The sequence below is a fragment of the Struthio camelus genome, chromosome W (genome assembly GCF_040807025.1).
Source record: "Struthio camelus isolate bStrCam1 chromosome W, bStrCam1.hap1, whole genome shotgun sequence".
In the NCBI taxonomy this organism is placed as follows: Eukaryota; Metazoa; Chordata; class Aves; order Struthioniformes; family Struthionidae; genus Struthio; species Struthio camelus.
This window is the reverse complement of record NC_090981.1, coordinates 58,147,091-58,166,480: the sequence shown is the minus strand read 5'-3', so window position 1 is coordinate 58,166,480 and position 19,390 is coordinate 58,147,091. Positions and strand designations below refer to the sequence as shown.

Below are 19,390 nucleotides of genomic sequence, written 5' to 3'. Positions count from 1 at the left end.
TTCACAGGCTGGATTTTTTTTCCCCCCTCCCAAAAAAGAGTTCCTGATGCTCTTATGGGCTCAGTGCTGTAGTATGGCGCATGGTATTTGTGATCTGCTTACGTGTCAAAGATTGGCCACTTTAGGTTTAGAATTTCTCAGATAAATTGACTGAAAAACCAGGTTACACCAATGGCGTTTACCAGTAGACGATACTACGTTTATTTGCCATTCTTAGTCATTCAGGACAGTGGTTCAGCTTTGGCTGGATGCTGCTGTCAAGCTCAATCCAGTATAAAACTTTCTATGATTGCGTTCTAGCCATAACTCTTACAAGTGTTCAGAGACAGCGTTAGAGATGTCCTCCCTTCTGCGCTCTGAAGTAGCTCATTGTATTTCCTTCCTGAAATCCTTGCTCTTGGCCAGCAGTTGATCCAGGTCTGTCTGGAGGAAGCCTAGGTTTCAGCTGCGGGGAAGAGTTTTTCAGGAGCTCAGCTTTAAGTGGAGGTGCATTGAGCACAGCCCTTTTGGAGAGAGATTGCACCCCAGCATGCTGAGGGAAATGTGCACCGGGGGCAGACTCTGTGGGTCAGAGCTCCTGCCTGTTCTGCAGTCCTCTGCAGGCACATAGCAAAGCAGGGAAGTCCATTAAGTACTGGGTCGTGTCATATTTTTCGTGCCTGTGGGGGACAAAATTCTACTTAGTCTTCTGATCTACATGGCCCTAGAGTTGTAGGAACAATGAATGAGAAGTTTGGGCTCTTGCTGCTGCACAAGTTGAGACCTCAAACTGAAACCTGTTTTTCTTCGTTATTTCTGCTCTTCTTGTGAGAACTCTCCTGTCACCTGTGAACAACCTACAGGTTGTGCAGCTCATCTGAAGGAGATGAAGAAGAAGTGAGTCTTTCTTTTGGAGCTATGTTCTTTTATCTTGCATATAACTGAAGCTTATTTTCTGATAGGTACTGCTTTGCTTTGCACTTTCCCAGATTGGCGATACTGTTATGTTTGTTTTCTGTGGTGTACAAGCTACAGCCTCTTTATACTCTTGGCAGACATGATTGTCTGAGGTTGGACTGTTAGGTATTAGCAGTCTATTTTGCTTACCCCTATGGTACTGCTGGAAACTAGCTGCCCTTTCAAGTATGCAGGAGGATGTATGCACTGTATGTTAGGAATAGAGATGTTACCATTTCCCGTTAAACAGAAAGTTTACTGTTTTCTTCAGGTATGTTTTAAGTGTTTAAATGCTTTTCAACTGTAATCAGTCCTTTTAAGATTTTCAAGGAAACAAGACTTTGCCCTCTAAGTACACTCTTATATTGATATAAGAACATGATTTGAATTCAGATGATCCTTATATTGCTGTCTGTAGTGGTTTCCATCATACCTACAGATCACGGTTCTCCTGCAGTCATCTTGCAAGCGACTGCCCTTGTTCATCACCTATTGGAAATGAAATACTCGTGTACGAATTGTTGGAGCTGCAATGGAAGCTTCCTGCTGAGGGGGTTGAAGAGTCTTTGTCTGAGCATGAACAAGTGACACTAACGTGATCTGTGCCTAAGAAAGTTCATATGTGTTTGTACAAAGTTTCATGTTGATCAAACATTTGTCCATTTCATACAGATGCTTTTAATTTATATAGTGTCCCAATTATGACCATGTTCGCGTAAGTTGTGATGTAGAGTAACAGGAGCTCTCCAATAACTCATGCCTTAGTTTAATTGAAAAAAAAAAAAAAGGGGGGGGGTTGGTCTTCAAAGCTCCCTTTTGAAAGGGGAGATGCACTGAACAGGCTCTTCTGGTCCCAGTCCGAGGTGTTTAATGAAATTGCATAGCCCATCTGTGTCCATATGACCTGTCCTGATGTGCTGGTCATTTGAGGTGCTTGAATGAGCGTCTGTATGTGTTTGCCTGCATGCAGTGTGGTCTGTTGTCCTTTCCTCAGAATATAATCTGATAACGTTTTCTGATGTTTTCAGAAACTAATTTCACATTGTTCTTTCCCCTTCCTCCGTTTAAGGATCAAGATGAGGCTGATCCATCAAAACCACCTTGGCTTAAAGGAGGGTAAGTGGTATTTTGAAATCTTGTTTCCCTGTGTTTATAGTTACGCTGTTATTTTGTGGTCTCCAATTCAAGTTAAGTAGAAGCAGCACTTCTAATGTTTTTAATAGCTGTTCTCAGGATTAATCAAATAGCCATGTCTCACCTAGAGCCAGGCTGCTGCTACGTTTTGCAGTCTCCTCTTAAACAGCTGGAGGTGGGCTGTGCAGCTATTCAGGAGGTCTGTGATTAAGAACAAGGTTATAATTGCAGTATAATCCCTCAAGTGATGGGGATAAGCGCTTATGGCACTAGTTAGTAAATAATCCTTGCTGAGCATCATAGAGAGGAGTCTGGATGAGGTCTCTTTTTCCCAAATCGGTCGCAACTGGCACCAGCAAAGGGGGAGAGTAGCTCTGAACAACTGGTTTGTCTTTTACTCTTAGAGAAAGGTAACTTTGGGGAAATTTTCTGTCTTTGCAGTGATTTTTATGGCCAGGCTAGTAGCCAAATAAAACTAGAGTAACTCTGGAGATCACTGCAATTTGTCATTTGTAAAGTAGTGATGATAATGCCTCTTTTAGGCAGGTCAGAGTGAGAGGCTGTGTGCGTTCTCTCTACAACGTGCTAGTCGCAGCAAATGAAGCAGACAAATTTTGATTATGTCTAATGTCAGCATGATACTCGGCATAATAGATGCCAGCGCGGTAGCTTCCCTAGAATCCTCTCTGGAAAAGAGCGTGCAGTCTTTCCGAGCTGTTGGGTGATGCGCTCTGTATGCGACTAGAGCGAGACAGTTCTGTGGTGGTGCGCTCATTAGGCGCTGATGTTGTAGCGGCAGATTTGTCCTGAAATCTCAGCAAGAGATTGACTTTCCACATGTACAAGTTAATTCTCATACTACTGAAGTAGGCTTTGCTAATAAAACACAAAGTTATGTCGAAGACTTCATTATACAGCTTTCTGCTTTTGGAGTAATTGTTCTATAATGTTGGTATTGCCACAGAGCTTCCTCCACACCTGCAGATGCCTCGAGCTGCCTAGCAACCCCATGCTTTCTTAAGGAGCCTAAGACTCTGCTCAGCAGACTGCTGGAGAACTGGCAATTAGCAGAAGCAGAAGACAGTGATTAATTCTAACTATAAACAGCACCTTCTCCTGTATTAACAAGGAGCCAATACACTGCGCTTACTGGTTCACACAGATAAAATGATTTCCTAGCTTGAAAGACAAATACAAAGGCAATCACTGAATACTTACAATTTATTTTGTCAATGCAAGGCAACGTTTGCTCTAGTCTATAATTTGTTTCTTGCTCTGCAGGATATAACAAAACAGGCCAGCTACTGTAGTTTTGACAAAAGTCCGATTTATTCACTGTCTATCCCCGTGCAAGGGATTTCCAGAAAAGGCGTTTGTGGCTGGTTATGCTTTAATTCCAATGTTAGCCACGTTGTGGCTTATTCGCCACGAAGTATATTAAACCACTTATGTTTGGGATTGTTCTTCCATAAGAAAGATTAGAAAAGTGGAGCTCTTTGAAGAGAGTAATCATTTCTTGTCATCTCAAACTATCTTTACTTGGTCAAATTTCCAAGATTTAATGTAAATATTTGTGTGATAAAGCTAGTATTAAAATATCAATACATGCTTCAAGCTAAACTTGCATTTAGCATAATGTAACTAACTTTCTGTCTGTAAGCACTAGTTTTGGAAAGAGAGCTTTTAAATAATAAGTACAGTTGGTATTATAGATCAGTTTCTGGGTATAATTTCTCATATCTATATATTTTGTTTATTAACGCAAATAAATCCCTCATCATCTTCATACAGAGATGCTGTTCACTCCCCAGTGAGGCACTCTGTAATAGTGCTATAAATATTACATGCATTGCAGAGCAGAGTTATCCTGTTACATATATAGCTACAGTGTGCCTGTATGAGGCAGCATCAGTAATTGTGTCTGTGCAAAAACTGTGATTTAGTTAAGCAAAGTTAAGCTTGTACTTGACTAAAAAGATTCAGGTATCAGAAAACACAACAAGCTGAATAATTTTGAAAATGAAGAACTAGTGCTGAAAGCTCTTTTTTATATTAATAGGCTAAAAGCAGGTCATCTAGGTATAACTATCTAGGTATTTGGTTGCGTCTCTTCAACAGAGACTGCGAGCACCTTTCAAATATTCTTGTCCTCTGTCAGAGTCTGACTTGGGCGTTGTTCTTTTTATTTGGCAGCTGCAAAAACTTCTCAGTCTGTCACAGATATTTGGCACAAACCAGGTCTTAACTAGATATATTCTCAGGCACAATAACTTGTTTAAGTTTATCTTGAATTTAGAAAACATGCCATTTTAGTGTTTTTGTTTCTCAGGAAATGTCAAAGTATCACGATTCCCTTCCAGTTGAATTAAAAAAAAAAAATCAGAAATCCTGTAGAAAATAAGTGTTGCTTCCCAACTATATCGTTAACATGGACTCTGGATTTTTGCCTGTGTCTATTCTGTTGCATCTTTTCAACTTGCAGACTTTAATCAACTAAAATTATTGATTAATTACACTTCCAGCACTATTTAGATCACAATGCATTCTTAACATCATCTGACTAGTATTCCATGACACCTATTTTACTCCAAAACAGTATTTATCACTAATATCAGAAAAGGTTTGCAACATCAGGGCAACGGATGAAATTCCTGTTTGATTTCCAGCAGGAGCGTACAGATGTTTTGACAACATAAACTTTTTATGTAGGCATTGGTTAATGGTTAATTTGGGTCATTTTTTTCTGTTATAAACCAGAAAGGATTATTGAAGCGTAACTCAGTCAAACAGATTTTCCAGAGTTTGCTGTTGGAAAGGAGGATAGGATAGCCTTTAGTAAAAACACTACCTAGCCTTGCTGTAAGGATTTCCAGTGGTGGAAAGCTATTGAATTCCTTTGGCCTAAAATTCTAGCAGTTTTAGTTAACTGAACCGCTAAAAATCTGCGCCTTTCTCGTATCTGAGTTTGTCTCCCATCCCCAGCTGGGGATCTGGTTCTGCTGTTTCGCAGGCAGAACAGTGCAGCTGACTGGTTTTTTGTTTGCCGTGGAGCAGCATCAAAAACCGCCGGCAGTACTGCGGTGCAACTGTGACTAATGTTGCATACAGAGGCAAACCACGGCTCATGGCATTACACGTGACGACGCACCTTCCCACCAGAGCTGTTCAACCAGCAACGGCTGTTGCTCAGCTGTGACTTGGACATATCACCCTCCTACATCCCATCAAAAGTCAATTTTACCCCTATAGCACTGTGGCAGATTTCTATATATAATAGACTGGTTTCTTCTTTGTCACAGCCTTGTGCTATGCTGTGCCGTGATGTCCTTGTCCATCTTGGAGCCTGATCCCCTAGTCTGTACTAGAGTTCTTATATCTGAGGAGAAAAGAGAAGATACTGAAGGTTTTGGGTTTTTTTTTTTTTTCCTTTTTTGAGGGCCAGGATTAAGTATGTCCTGGCCTAGACTCAGAGGAAGGATAGCAGGGAACTGCCTTAGGTCTGATCCACTTTGACGTGCTCCCTCCCATCCACCAGCGCATGGCGGAAAGGTCTGGATTGTTGCATATAAGAAGATAAACACTTAATCACTTTTACCATAACTGTACACTTTCTGAAGTATAATCTCAGTTCTGGCTGGCTTTGCTTTATCCAGAAAAGCATTTTTTCCCTTCTCAAAGAAAAAAAGAAAGAAAAGAAAAACAAGAAAGAAAAACAAAAAAAAACCTCAAAAAAATACCCCCAAACCAAAAGAACCCGACAAAACAAGAACACAAGATGGATTTAATAGAAGGGAAAGGAGCAGAGAAAGACTGATGCCTGTATGTTTCCTAAGTTTCCAGAATCTTTCCTGACATGACGCTCAATGCCAATAGTGAACTATAAACTGAGTTATACCTAAGGAACAAAAAATGTTTCTCAAAGCATAAGCATGTGAACCGGCTACTGCTGACTAAGCTGTGGTGTGCATTAACGCCACAGGTCTGCGGTTCTGCCGTTCCCTAAGTTTTTGCCAAATCCATGCCCAGTAGTTGCCATGGGGGAAAGGCTGCCTTCCTTCCCCGTACAGGCAGCAGCGAGTGGGGAGCTCTGCATGCTCTGTGAGCGTGTGCCCAGCCTACTCTGAGTGAGCGCAGACCTCAGCACTGAGAACTGGAAAATGACCTTTTTTGTGTGTGTAACAACTTCAGTTTAGTAGATTATTACCGAGTTGCATTTGTAGCGAAACTGATTTTTCATCTGTGAAGGCCAGATCCTTCTGTTCTTGTTGATTATGGTATTAGCAAGGAGACTGATGTTTTTAAGGAGGGCATTTGTTCATCTATTTGCCATATCTCATTGCTGGTGAGATTTTTAATCTTTTTTTTTTTTCTCCTAAATTTCCAGGCCTGCAGGTGGTCTCTATGGCATCGATAGTATGCCTGATCTACGCAAAAAAAAGCCAGTTCCACTTGTCAGTGATCTGGTAAGAGATATATCTTCTGCCACAGATATAGTCATTGGTGCAAATGGCTTACTTTATGAGATATGATAATGTTCACTTGACACGTGCTAATGTTCATTCACCTTCCAGAAGTTGTAGGTTTCCTGTTAAATTAAATTAATCCTTAAAGTAAGGAGTTGAGTTGTGCTTGCAGAAATCTCTGTGAGAATGAGGGATGATTTGGTAGACTAAGGTCTTTTTAATGTTCCTTTTCCCTTTTTTCCAAACTGACTATTTGTAGGCCTGCATTATTCTTAAATGTTTTCCTAAAAATCACAAACTCTGGGGAAAGTTATTGTAGTGCCCGTGTTAGGTTTAGAAACTTACCAGAAGGTCAGAATTTCAGAGGATAGATAAACTGAGCATAAGTGCTTGGATTTTAAAAGTAATTTTCAATATTGCCAGTAGGCTTCTGTGCTGAGGAAGCACAAGAACCATACTAATAATGAGGACAAATTTCATGTACTTGTGTGATATGGTGAGATAAGGCTTCTGTTGGCTGCATGTTCAACACAAGCAGTGCATTTGCTCTTGGGAGAAATACTTTAAGAGCTGCAAGATCAAGGTTTCCATGTCCTGTAATTCCTCTGAAAAGATAACATACAACTCTCTCTGCCAACTAATGCATGGGAGGCCTGGTATGTGTTTTACTAACCGCTTATAGCTCTTAAGTCTCTGCAATGATGGCATTAACTTGTCTTACTTTCTTACTTCTTTTGTATGCTTTCACTCTCTCTCTCCACAGGCCATGGTAAGTGGAGTTAAAGATTATCCACCAAGTCTTAAGCAGAAACAAAAACTATTTTACTGTATTTTCCCTCCACCGTTTTGCTTTTTATTTTGAACCTGCAGTGCATGCATATTCAGTACGCTGTCCTGCCACATCACTGATGGGAATGAACCTTTTCAGTCTGCCTTCAAGTAGCATGAATCAGGGCAGAGATGGAGGTTTCCATTAGGATTTGATGACTTCAGTGCAGATGTTGCTAGCTCTTACTTCCTTCTTGATTCGTGCGGTTGAATCAGGCTTGCTGAAGAAATCCTTTGGATGCCAGTGTTAGGTGCTGCAAAGGCAGTCACCTATGGTGCACACAGCTGCAGAACTTAGCACTGATGTGATGTGAAGGAGGCAGTTTTGGGTGGGGGAGGAATGCTGTTCATTGTATTCAGTGATGCCCGGTGAATGTGACACGCTGCACATTCAAACGTGATTCTTACCCACCCTCTGTTCTCTTTCACTCTGTTTATTTGTATCCCTTTCACTGTCACATTTGGGAGTGTTGGATATGTTATAAAACTGATGAAATAATCTCCTTTTGTTTATGAATAAAGTTAAATATAGAGGAGCGATCCCACATAATGACCTTAGGCAATAGCAGTGCTACTGTTGCTACTAGAAAATAGAAGTGGAGATGTGAACACTGTTTTTGTCTACGATTAGTACAGAGAAACAAAATAAAAATCTCCTGGAGTAAGATGGGTTGTGAACAGGTGGAAACAAGCTGATGACCTTTCAGAGTATGCTTTTGACTCTTCTGGTATGTGGGCTACCATTATTTAAGAAACCAACTTGAATGTAATAGATTGCTGATTTGGTATCATTTTGGAGTGACAGGTTCTGCCCTTGCTCACCTCTCTGTGCATGTATTGCCAAAGCATTTCTGAATATTGCTGGTGAATAGCAAACTTTCTCCTTTCTTAGTCACTGGTGCAGTCCCGGAAAGCCGGAATTACCTCAGCAATGGCCACTAGAACATCTCTCAAGGATGAAGAGCTGGTAAGTGGGAGGTTTGCTTGGCTCGTGATAACTTTTAGTAAGCAAATTGAAGGAGCTTGGCTCTCTGGGGTGTAGTGCCCGCTTCACAGATGTCTAAAAATATAGATGCAAAGCTTCTTATTTAATTTGTTTAAAGAAACCAAACATACTTTAAAAAAAAAAAAACATTTAATGTGTCAAATGCAATCCTGAAAATAGCACAAAAGGAAGTGATAAGATTCTGTCTACCATAAGAGATACTGTGTGGAACTTGCTTTATGCAAGGTACTCCTTGTCCACAAACCTTAGTTCTTTCCTCTCCCATTTTTTTTTTTTAAATATCTGCAAAATCATTTTTGAAGCAGTGTTCTCTGCTGCCACTTGTAAAAGTTTGCTAGACTTGGCTACCTCAGAAGCGTGGATTTATCATGCTGCTCATGCATTTTCTCTTAAAAGTCATATGATAACCAGTGAAAACGGATTCAGTCACCTTTCTGAACGTTTCTTCATGTGTTCTTGTGTTTTAGAAATCCCACGTTTATAAGAAGACTTTGCAAGCCTTAATTTACCCCATCTCCTGTACAACCCCACACAACTTTGAAGTGTGGACTGCCACCACTCCTACCTACTGCTATGAGTGTGAAGGGCTATTGTGGGGCATTGCACGGCAGGGAATGCGCTGTGCTGAATGTGGAGTCAAGTGCCATGAGAAGTGCCAAGACTTGCTCAACGCTGACTGCTTACAGAGTGAGTAGTGACTTTGCTGTGCTCCCTCTTGAGAGGTGCAGTGGAGCGTGGTCCTTCCAAAGGTGTTTCTACACCTTTTCTGGCTGCATACATGATACTTCAGTGATGAGCAAAGATGCTTTTATTAAAGTGACTACAGATTTTCTGAAAAGGTGACATTGGGCTAAAACTGTCCCGTTCACTCTGTGGACACAGGCAGCTCCACTGACACAGAAAAACTTGTTTGCAAGACTGTGCTTGATGTGCTTTTTAAAAAAAAAAAAAAAAGTTTAATTCTCGGCTGTGTCACATCTATTTGTTTTTTGGGTTTGACCTGTGTAACATGTTTAATCTCTCTCTGTGTCAGCTCAGGTGGGATGTTTAGCGTATCCAGCACAGATGAGAGGGAATGGGCTGGATGGATAGGGTCCTGGGTTGAATGTTCTGACTTCTCTTCGGTCGGTCCTGTCCTGGAATCCCAGGCAAATTGCTTGTTTTTACCATCAGCTCATTTTGCTGTAGATTTTAAGATCTTCAGAGCAACACTGGGTTCCTGGTGATGGGATAGCAATCATGGACTTAGCTCAGATTCTCTGTACCAAGTGTAGACTGGCAAGGCATTTTGCCTTTAAATAGGAGAGCCTTGTGGCTGAATCACCTTAGAGACTTAGGGCTGAGTCAGCATAGATGATGGGTGAGACAGGAAGGTGTCGTTTGAGCATATGGGCAGTATCTCATCTTCCTAGTAACGCTGCAGTTTATTTTGTTGTTTCTGCAGCGTTCAAAACCTAAGCCCTCCCTTCAAAGAAGGCAAAGAGCTGTGAGCTTGCAGAATGAATGAGACCTAACACAGGCAATAGAGATGTTTAAAAGAATTTGATTAAAAATGAAAAGAAAAATATTAATTTGATAGGCACCTTGCTTAGCCAGATTATTTTTATTTGCTTGTAAAACAGTTTCCTGATTTGGTCTCTAGTTTATATTAATACTTGAGAGCAAAATATGTTAGTCTAAATGGAATGCAAGTTTCTACCATGCATGTTAAATCTTGGGTAGGACCCATTTCTCTCGATTTTCTTCCTGTCCCAGATTGATAGAGTAAGTCTACGTAATAGGAAAAGTTTGTGAAGTATATACCAGGTTGTTGCAAATTATGGTAATAGGAGTCTGAATAATCAAATCTTGTACCTGCCTCCGACTTTAGTTGGGAAAGTTAGGCTGGATGATCCAGCAAGGGATACCAGTGAATCATAGGTCACCAGTTTCATAGGGTTTATCTTGACACCTCAAACAGACGTTCTTTATACTTTTATTTCTCATGTGTGCAGGGTTTTAAAGAAGTCGCGGTTAGGACTGGGGCCATTTGCAATGACTGACTTACATTTCACCAGTATCAGCCGTGTCTGAACTGTTCCTCAGTTGCTTAGGATTTATTTGATTTGCCTTCAAGGGCCGTAAGGTGATCTTTACAGTTTGTAGTGTTTGAGGGATTGCATCATTGATAACTTGGCTTTGTTGTGACCATTTGGAGCCTAAGCAAAGGGCTTCTGGATTTCCTTTGGTTCAGGAGAATGAAATTAAGCCATAATTCAGGTTTCTGACAAAATTGGATATAGAAGATCACTCAGACTCAGGAAAACTTTGTTAGTTTTGGGTTTCTGGAGTCGCCAGAGCCCTCTGCTACCTGGGGATTTTCAATATTTGAGATGAAAAGGTGCTGATATGTGCATCCAGGTTTGTTTCAGATGCATGTCGAAGATACAGTCATGTTTCCTTTGGAGCTGTAATATCTCAGTATGGCAAAATGATATGGAGAGCAGAGGAAAACTAGGTTTGCACTAGGAGCCGTGAGGAAATAGATGCAATTTAGCTGTGCAGAGCAGAGGTAACGAAGTCAAAAACAGTAGAAGGAAAACTAAATTTCAGAACTAGCTGATGACTAAGAGGGGATGTATTCCTTCAGAGGGCAGCTCTGGCCATCCGTGTGCAAGAAGGCTTACTTTAAACTGGGGTGCGTACTGAAAGGGGTGCAGTGGTAATGGGGGAAGTGTGGACTGTTTCAAGAGGAAGATAGGAGTTTGCTTGTTCATCTTTCAAAAGAGAGGCTTGAAAGGGTGAGATGGGAGGACGGCAGGACTGGTGCTATTTCAGGAAGCTAAGAATGGCCATATTAGGTCTGTTCCAATATGGGATTTCTAAAGCGATGTTGTGGAGCCCTAGGCAGAGGTGTACGACGTGCAGTGTAGAGCTCCTACATCTCTGGCTTGCTCTCCCAGCTTACAGCTGTCCCTGGCTTGAGGACTTTCCAAGTAGTAGATGCTATATTCAGTAACCAGCAGTGATGGCTCTGTGAATTGGTCTAATCCATCTTTGAACTTGTTTATGCTTGAAGTATATTGAGGAAGTGGAACATAGACAGCACGGAGGGCAGTGGCCTGTTTAATCCTAATGTTTGCAAAAGAAAAAAAAATGGAATAAATTTGCTGTAAGAAAATTAAGGCTGGAAGCTAGAAGATGGCTTTAATGGTGAGAGCAGGAGTCTCTGGAACAGCCTCATAAGAGCATAATCTCTGTCTGGAGTTAAATCGGTTTGTGCAATGGGTTCTGGGATGTGGTGATGACAGTAGTCTGTGTTTTTTCTGTAGAGTAGAAGTAACAACTGGAAACAGCACTGCTTTTCGTGTCTAGCAAAGCACCAGATAAGAACTTATTTTATTCATGGGATTGCAGATATTTGCTTTGCACATTTCCTTTCAAATGTGAACACAAGATATTCCAGCACGCAGTCTTGAAGGTAAGGAGAGGAAGAAACTGAGAGTGCTCTGGACTCAAAACTCATGAAGCACATATAAAGGCAAAACTTCACTTACTGAGTTGTTTGAAAGTTTGCCCAGTATCAGAGCAGGGAAGATCCAGAGACTGTGAGCTGGGGCTCTAAAGGTAGCCAGTGTGAGCGTGGCAGGTATTGTATCTGGGGTGGAGACAGGACAGGAATTGGAGTTGGGTACTATGTAGTTAAAAGACGGAAGAGTCAGGGGAAAGATAGTCCTAGGAGATTAAGACGGTGGGGCCAATGTGTGGATGTGCTGCTGGGGTGGGAAAGCAGTTGTTATTGATACTGAAAATCTCTTTAAAGGCTTTTTCAGAAATTTGTGTTCTTTGCTTCGGCGTGTTCATGCTAAAATTCTTCTAACTGGAACCTGCAAGGCCAGAAGAAAATGGAAAAATTAAATTAATTTTTATGTATGTTTGAAGAACATAGACTCTGCTTGAGGAATGAGAAAAAGGAACTTCTGGGAAGAAAAGCAATAGTTTAGAGATCCAGTAAATCTGAGACTAAATTTTTTTTGTTTATTAAACTCAGGAGGGGGTTTCTTCCCAGCAGAGAAGTCTTATTATTGCTGGCAGTATAAAAAAGCATCTTCTCACATTGCATCTTCACTTAAGTCTATGCAAGTCTTCCAGAAAATGTTACATTGGAGTAAATGAATTTTCAGGCTGGTAAGAAATAAATCCCGTCAGTTATGCCTTGATGTCTCAGGACATATCTTCATTCAAGTGTATATAAGTCTTCCAGAAAATCTTGCACTGAAGTAAAGAATGTTCAGGATGGTCACAAATAAAATTCCATTGATTATACCTTGAAAGTTTGGGTAGATGCTTGATGTTCTATTCCTTAGATAGAGTCAGGATGTGATGTTAATCTTCTACACTCCAGTGACTTTCTCTAGGAAGTAACAAGATCTCTTTCCCCAAGTCTATTAGAGTTAAGCTCAGTTATTTCTTCTGAGGGAGTTTTTCTCACTCTCTGTATTTTAAGAATCTGAGTATCTGATAGAGTCAACAAATGTGTGGGACTGTAGTGACAAAATACTCAAATTCAGCACTGCTTTGTTGCAATTTGAAACAAAATCCATTTGGGTAAAATTGGGCACTATTTCTGTATTGAAGCCAATTTTCTCATCAATTTATGTTTGTGAGACTGCTTCAAAACATTAGTTGTCTAGGAGGCAATTAAGAATGTATTTGCAATATATTTCCTGCTCCAGGAAGCATTGCACCCAAGATAGGACACCCAGCCGAGAGGAAGGATGGGAAACTTTTATCTAAAATTTACTTAATAAAAGCAAAACTTGCAACTTTCAGCCTAGCAGCTTAGGGTTCAGCAGTTTTTTGTTTGGTCTCCAATATTGTGTGATGGGTCATGGCTTACATGTCAGTTCAGGAATGCTGTTCCCTGAATTGGCGATGTTTGAAGTGCACTAAGCCTGAATTACTTGTGGCATGTGTAGTGCAACCATCTGGTTTATGGCTCTGTTGGCACTAGGTTGTTGCTCCGAGAGTATTAAAAAGTCTGAGTTTCTGTATAGCAGATATTTATAAGATGTTATTGTGGTGATGAGGCACTAACCTTTTTATTTTAAGGTCATAAATACTTGCGCAAGGTCAGATGCTCTCTTTTTAGCCTTTGGCGATTCTTGGGAGTAGTTGAAATTTCCCCTGTGGTGTTCTAATCCTTTCTCTCCAAGTGAATGGAGGGATGTTCCTGGGAATCCACAGAGCGGGCAAGCTTTTGGAAAAAGGGTACCTTTATTCTTGCCCTGAGCACCAGTATAATACTAACTAGAGGACAATGAGTGAGCAAAGCTGGTGTTAAGGGAAGAGTAAAGCTGAGGATGGATGTAGGATGCAAAGAAGCAGATGCAGAGAAGTAGGTATAGCAGAATTATGAAGAGTGTGGAAAGAAGGGCATTATGATAGCAAGATCATAGCAAAAGGGGCTTGCACAGTTCTAGGCTAGCTTTTGAGAAACAATAGTATTCTGCTTCTGCAGGTGTTCATCTTGTTTTTCTGTAATGTTACTAATCTGGTGGATTACAATCAAACCTGAGGAAAGATATAGCCCTGGGATATCCAAGTCTGGTTCCTTGGAGCTCTTGAAAATGAAGAATTGAGATCTCAAGCCTGAAACTGCTGTTGAACAGGAAATCTGTGTTGTGTGTGATTAGCCATATGTCTTTGCCTAATGCATCTGAAAGGATTTTCGTTCTTTATGGCGTGCTGGAGTCACAAACCTGCAGAACTTCGTGCGAGGTATCACAGCTGCTTTGTTGGATGCTCTTCTTGGCACTGTTTTGGCCCCTGGGACTTTGGTTTACTTCTGGAGCTCTTCAGAGAGCGTTCTGGCTCAGGACTTGAAGTCAGTTACCTTTGCGGCTTTTTACATGAGAAACTTTTGTGTGTTACACTCTGAACAGGTTGCAGTCGCAGAGGCTGAAGGTGGACTTAGTAAGACAGATAAGTCAGTCCTGTGATGAACATCTTGACTTTTGTGTTGAATGATGATTAAAGCACCATGGTGATGAATACTTGTTTGCTTCCAGAATCCTGTACGGGAAAATATTTGCACAGAAGGAGGAAGGATACCTTTATTTGAAACTTGAATATCTATTTTAAGTTTCAGGAATATAGAATTTCTAAGCATTATCCGCCTACTGAGCAGCTGTCTTCTATCCTGCCAATGTTGCTTTCTTGACTTTTTCCTGTTAGAGCATAAGGTAGCAGCAGTGGCAGTTTACTAATAGCTGTATCAATACCAGTCTCAATATAGTCTTATTTCCTTTCTGTTTCCAGTCATAAATTGACTCATGATTCATTTCTAGAGAGGAAGAGATAAGGAAAGCTCAGTACCATTCATATGATGCTGTATATTCCTGTACACGGTACTTGGATATTCTTTAGCCTTTCTGTAGTCATTTACAGAACTACTTGAAAAGCTGAACCTTTACACTGCCTGAAATCACCTTTTTGCAGCTGAGTGAAAAAAAAAAAAAATCTCAAGTCCACCAACACGACAAGCACTCTCTGCCTTCCAGTGTAGTGATGTGCTTTGGGTGTCTATCCCATGCATTACAGGTGATTAATCCCCTGATGATATTTATTTTAGAAACCATGGAGATTTTGTACCGACAAGCAGGTGTTAAAATGAGGAAAGGGTGTATTGTTATGACAGAGAGTTTGTCTGTTCTTTACTCTGTTAGTCTGTATTGTTAATTAGGCTGCCTGTTTGTTTGGTCCTGGCTTTTGTGCTCTGGGTCCAGTATAACCTCTGCAGGGAGAGGAGGAACCTTCCCAGGGGAGGAATAACCAAATCCTCTTCCCTGGGCAAACGATCTGGGCAGAGTAGGGGAGCAGCATGGATGGGGACAGGGGGTTACCTGGGAAAGTCGTGAAGCAGAGCCTTTGAGGTGACAAAAGTGGGCGCTCTCCGAGGGTCTATGTTGCAGTGACTGCGTGTGCCGCAGTCCAGGTGGCCACAGACGGCTGCCAGCCTTAGAGTGAGCCTGGATGAGTGACCCCATTCTGCAAGGTTTCTGGATTGGGGGGCTATTAAGCATCTTTTTAATTGGGATTCCTCCAGTTGCCCAAGTTTGTGTCCTGAAGCTGCTTTGGTGCCTCTGGAGCGCTTGCATTAATACAATAATATGGACCATGCCACTTCAAAAATACAGTAAGTTGGGGCCCATCTCGATGATGAACAGCAAAACATTTATATCTGCCAGCTGCCTGGCTACTAATTTCTTCAGAAAATGACTCTGAACTAGAGCACTCCCACTCGTGCATGACATGAGCTCTTAATGTTTAAATTTGTTTCTTAATTTTTATAAAATCCAAAAGGGCAGGGCAGGGTTTGTTTCTTTGGCTCACTATGGATTTCAGAATTCCAGCAAGGAAATGCAAAATGTTCAATTTGGCCTCTCCCGATTTTCCAGTAATTTTTTGTAGCTGTGTATGCACTAAGTAGAGTCCACCTCAGTCCCCAGAAGGCCTAAAGCTGAATAGCACTTATCTGAAGTTCAAAGTATAGCCCTAGTATCATTTCACTTTTGTAGTCCTTTAACAAATGCTGAGTCTACAATGAGATGGTTGTCTTACACAAGACATCGCTTTGCGTGGTGCTCACTCGTGTTCACCAATGAGTGGAGACAGCTGGGACTGCGTAATTAATTCCAGTATTTTAATTTCATTTCATCTTAAGCCAACAATAGGAAACTCTGGGGCCTTTTCTCAGATGCCTTTTATTGTACTAAATGGAATACTGAACATAGAGCCTCTAGCAAGTAAAATGAAAAATAATTATCAGGTGAGGCGAAGTTATGGCCTGTTTTAGAGCCAGGTCTTTAATAACATGCCTTGGTATGCAGTATCTTTAATAAACTTCTGAAACTTCAGCTATCACAGTCTGTTCCAGATTGCATTTTTATTCTTTTCGATTTGGATGGTGGAAGTTATAATTGAGTTTTGTTTCTTTATTGAAGTGAATTTAACAACGGTTAAAGGCGTTAGATTGACAGTCCTGGAAATGGATGTCTTTAGGCAGCGTTAATCACTGAGCACCCTGTTGAGCCTGCTAACAAGACTGCCTGTTAAGTTGTGCTGCTGGGGGTCCTTTTTGAGCGTGCACTTGTTTCACAGAACTTTATTCGTATCCAGACACCAACTGCTGGAACTGTTTCATATGCAAAATTGTAATGCCTTATATTAAGGTGTTCCCGATATCATCTTTGCCAACTTCTTTCAGAGGCAAGCAGTTTTAGGTATCTTCATGATTTGATGGCTGCCTTTGCACAGACTTGCACCTGCTTTAATGCATATTTTTACAGAACATTTCTCTAAGACAAAAGAATATTTTAATTAAGCTGTCCCAGGGAAAAACAAACAAACAAACAAACCAAAATAAAAAAGCATATTAAACGAAACCAAAATGCGATGGTTGAATATATTCACAGGATTTTTGTCCTGGTTTCACTCAATCTGATTTAAGATCACAATTTCAACTGCAGACAGTGTAGAGAGACTGTGTGTAGTCTTGGATTTCTGTTTTTCCTTTCACACTCTGGTTTGTCTGCCTTGTTAGTTCGTGTCAGTGCTTTCAGTAACGTATGCCTCGTATCCGACCCGATAGTCTGTGGCTGAAATCTGCCAGTGAACGTGACCAGCATAATTTAATAGGGAATAGTTAGTGGTGGGAGCGTTCTTATCTCATCATTATATGAACTTTTTAATGTTCTAAGAGATAATACAGATGACCAAAGTCCTCGATTTTCTAGTTACCTATGAAGTACAGACCCCTAGTCTGGCTTTTGTTTCCAGTGGCTGGTTACTGTACTAGCACCTCTATCTCATGATGGTCTGTATTGTTAACTTTTGAATTTGCTGTCTTATATGTTACATTTACTATAGCTGCACAATTCTAAGAATGGTTTTTTTGTTTTGGGCTTCTTACAAGTTGATAAAATAGAGTGGGCTCCAGGGAGGCACTTCAGATGCCTCCAGCTAATGCCTGATCCAAGCAGATGGTTCTAGGCAGAAGAAATGGGCGTACACTGGGCAGTGAGTCTGTGCTCCACCTGTGGAGGTGTGTGGAGCCTATCAGTTGGAAATGCTGTGCACTCGGGTCCATCTGAACTCCTACCCTTCCCTGGTCCTTAGGTGCAGCCTTCAGACAATCTCATAGATGCAATTGGATATGAAAGACCTACGTCCTCTTCTTACCACTTCCCCAAGCGGAGTTTTATTTATTCAAAGCAAGTTCATGAGAGGAGGGGCATGCTAATGTCTGCTGTTACAATGAGAACCTGATTTCTGGGTCTTTCTCAGTTTGCGTGATTCTGATGAGCATTTTGTACTTCCTGGTGCACAGGAGCAGCAGAGAAGAGCTCAAAACATGGGGCAGAAGACCGAACCCAGAATTTCATCATGGCCATGAAGGATCGCATGAAGATCCGGGAGCGAAACAAGCCAGAGATCTTTGACTTGATCAGAGATGTGTTCTCTGAGAGCAAACTGACACATGCTCAGCAGATGAAGACAGTGAAGCAGAGCGTGCTTGATGGTACCTCAAAATGGTCAGCAAAGATCACGATCACGGGTGAGTGAGGGGAGGCACGGGTTCTCTTGACCTCACTTGGGAGCCTAAGGTGAAAGGGAGTCGGGGTACAACTCGAGAGAATGGAGAAGAAAAGCATCTGCTCTGAACTGTGTGTCTTTCTGCTCAGTGTGTAAGAAGCAGAGGGAGATGCACTTCCTGCCCCAGGCACTGTAATGCACTGTGAGCTGAGGCTCAGCAGAAATGGTATCCCTCTTTCTGTGGGCGTTCTGAGCTGCCACTGCATGTGGCGGGCAGACACGTTGTCTTACTGGAGGGTGGCGGTAACGCTTTTCTTTTCTTTACAGTGGTGTGTGCTCAGGGTCTGCAGGCCAAAGACAAGACTGGGTCCAGCGATCCATACGTAACTGTTCAAGTGGGCAAAACAAAGAAGAGGACAAAAACAATTTTTGGGAACCTGAACCCTGTCTGGGAAGAGAAGTTCTATTTGTGAGTGCTCTACGAAGGGCTCTCACCCCTCTTCTGCCTTTCTGTATGATCTCTACTTCTACACTTACCCCTTCTGTATCAGCATGCATTCCCACACCACCTATCATGTATGATGCTTTCATTTGTCCTCAGCATAGTGTGTGTGTCTGGAGGCCTGATGACTTTAACAGTATGCATGGTGCATACCTGCCCATGTCATTTTTCCTACTTGTTATGTGTATCTAAAAAATTTATCTGCTTTGTGAATGTCTTTATATTGCTGTTTGTAGAGAAATATAAAGGAAAATCTTTAACTGGGAGACTCTTGTTCATGCATAGTAGATGTGCATTGAAAATTCTTTGAAGTATAGAAGAGTAAAGTTTGCACAAAAGATTATGCAAGCTGCCTGTGACCTACTGCTTGTGTTGGTGTTTGACCAAATTTGTGAGCTCAGATTAGAGGTAGAGGATTGTCTGTCACTTGTCTGTGAAGATAGCGAGCTCCCCCTTAATTCTGGAAAACCAGTGTAACAATAACTTGAGGGATTTTTCGCTTTCAAAATGAGCAACGTATGGGCATCTGAATCAAAAATAAAGGCTAGAAGTACAAATTCTTAGATAACAAATAAGCTCAGAAGGCTGAAGAGGGTTTTGTTCCATCATACTTCTATAAGTAAATAGTAGCATCAATTTATCATCAAACTTGTTGTAATTCAAAATGGAGACATGAAATCCAAGAAGCAAGTAGCTTCTGAAGATTCTGGGTGATTTCTTGCACCCATCTTTGTTTCCTTCAGTGTGTCAGCACTTCTGTTGTACTTCATCTCGCTCTCATTTTTCTTTTCCCTCATTTTTTCCTGAACTGGTTAGAGGAGAGTTCTTCCTGAAAACTGAAATTTGTGTTTGTATTTTAAAATCAAGCTTATGTCAGTGCAGGTTTGTCTTTTCAATGCTTTTTTACAAACAAAATTATTTCTAAAGTAGTTTTGAGTTCCTCAT

At 41.2% G+C, this 19,390-nt stretch overlaps 1 protein-coding gene across 7 annotated transcripts in view; it reads left to right on the top strand.

Moving 5' to 3' along the window:
* The window catches only part of LOC104150901 (protein unc-13 homolog B), a 217,833-nt gene that overhangs the window by 122,648 nt on the left and 75,795 nt on the right, over positions 1-19,390 (top strand). For all 7 annotated transcript variants that reach the window (XM_068925344.1, XM_068925343.1, XM_068925342.1 and 4 more), the window contains 6 exons: positions 2,006-2,052; positions 6,455-6,533; positions 8,254-8,328; positions 8,835-9,054; positions 17,738-17,965; positions 18,271-18,412. In XM_068925344.1, coding sequence (XP_068781445.1) covers positions 2,006-2,052; positions 6,455-6,533; positions 8,254-8,328; positions 8,835-9,054; positions 17,738-17,965; positions 18,271-18,412 — 791 coding nt within the window. The remainder of the gene's footprint in view (positions 1-2,005; positions 2,053-6,454; positions 6,534-8,253; positions 8,329-8,834; positions 9,055-17,737; positions 17,966-18,270; positions 18,413-19,390) is intronic.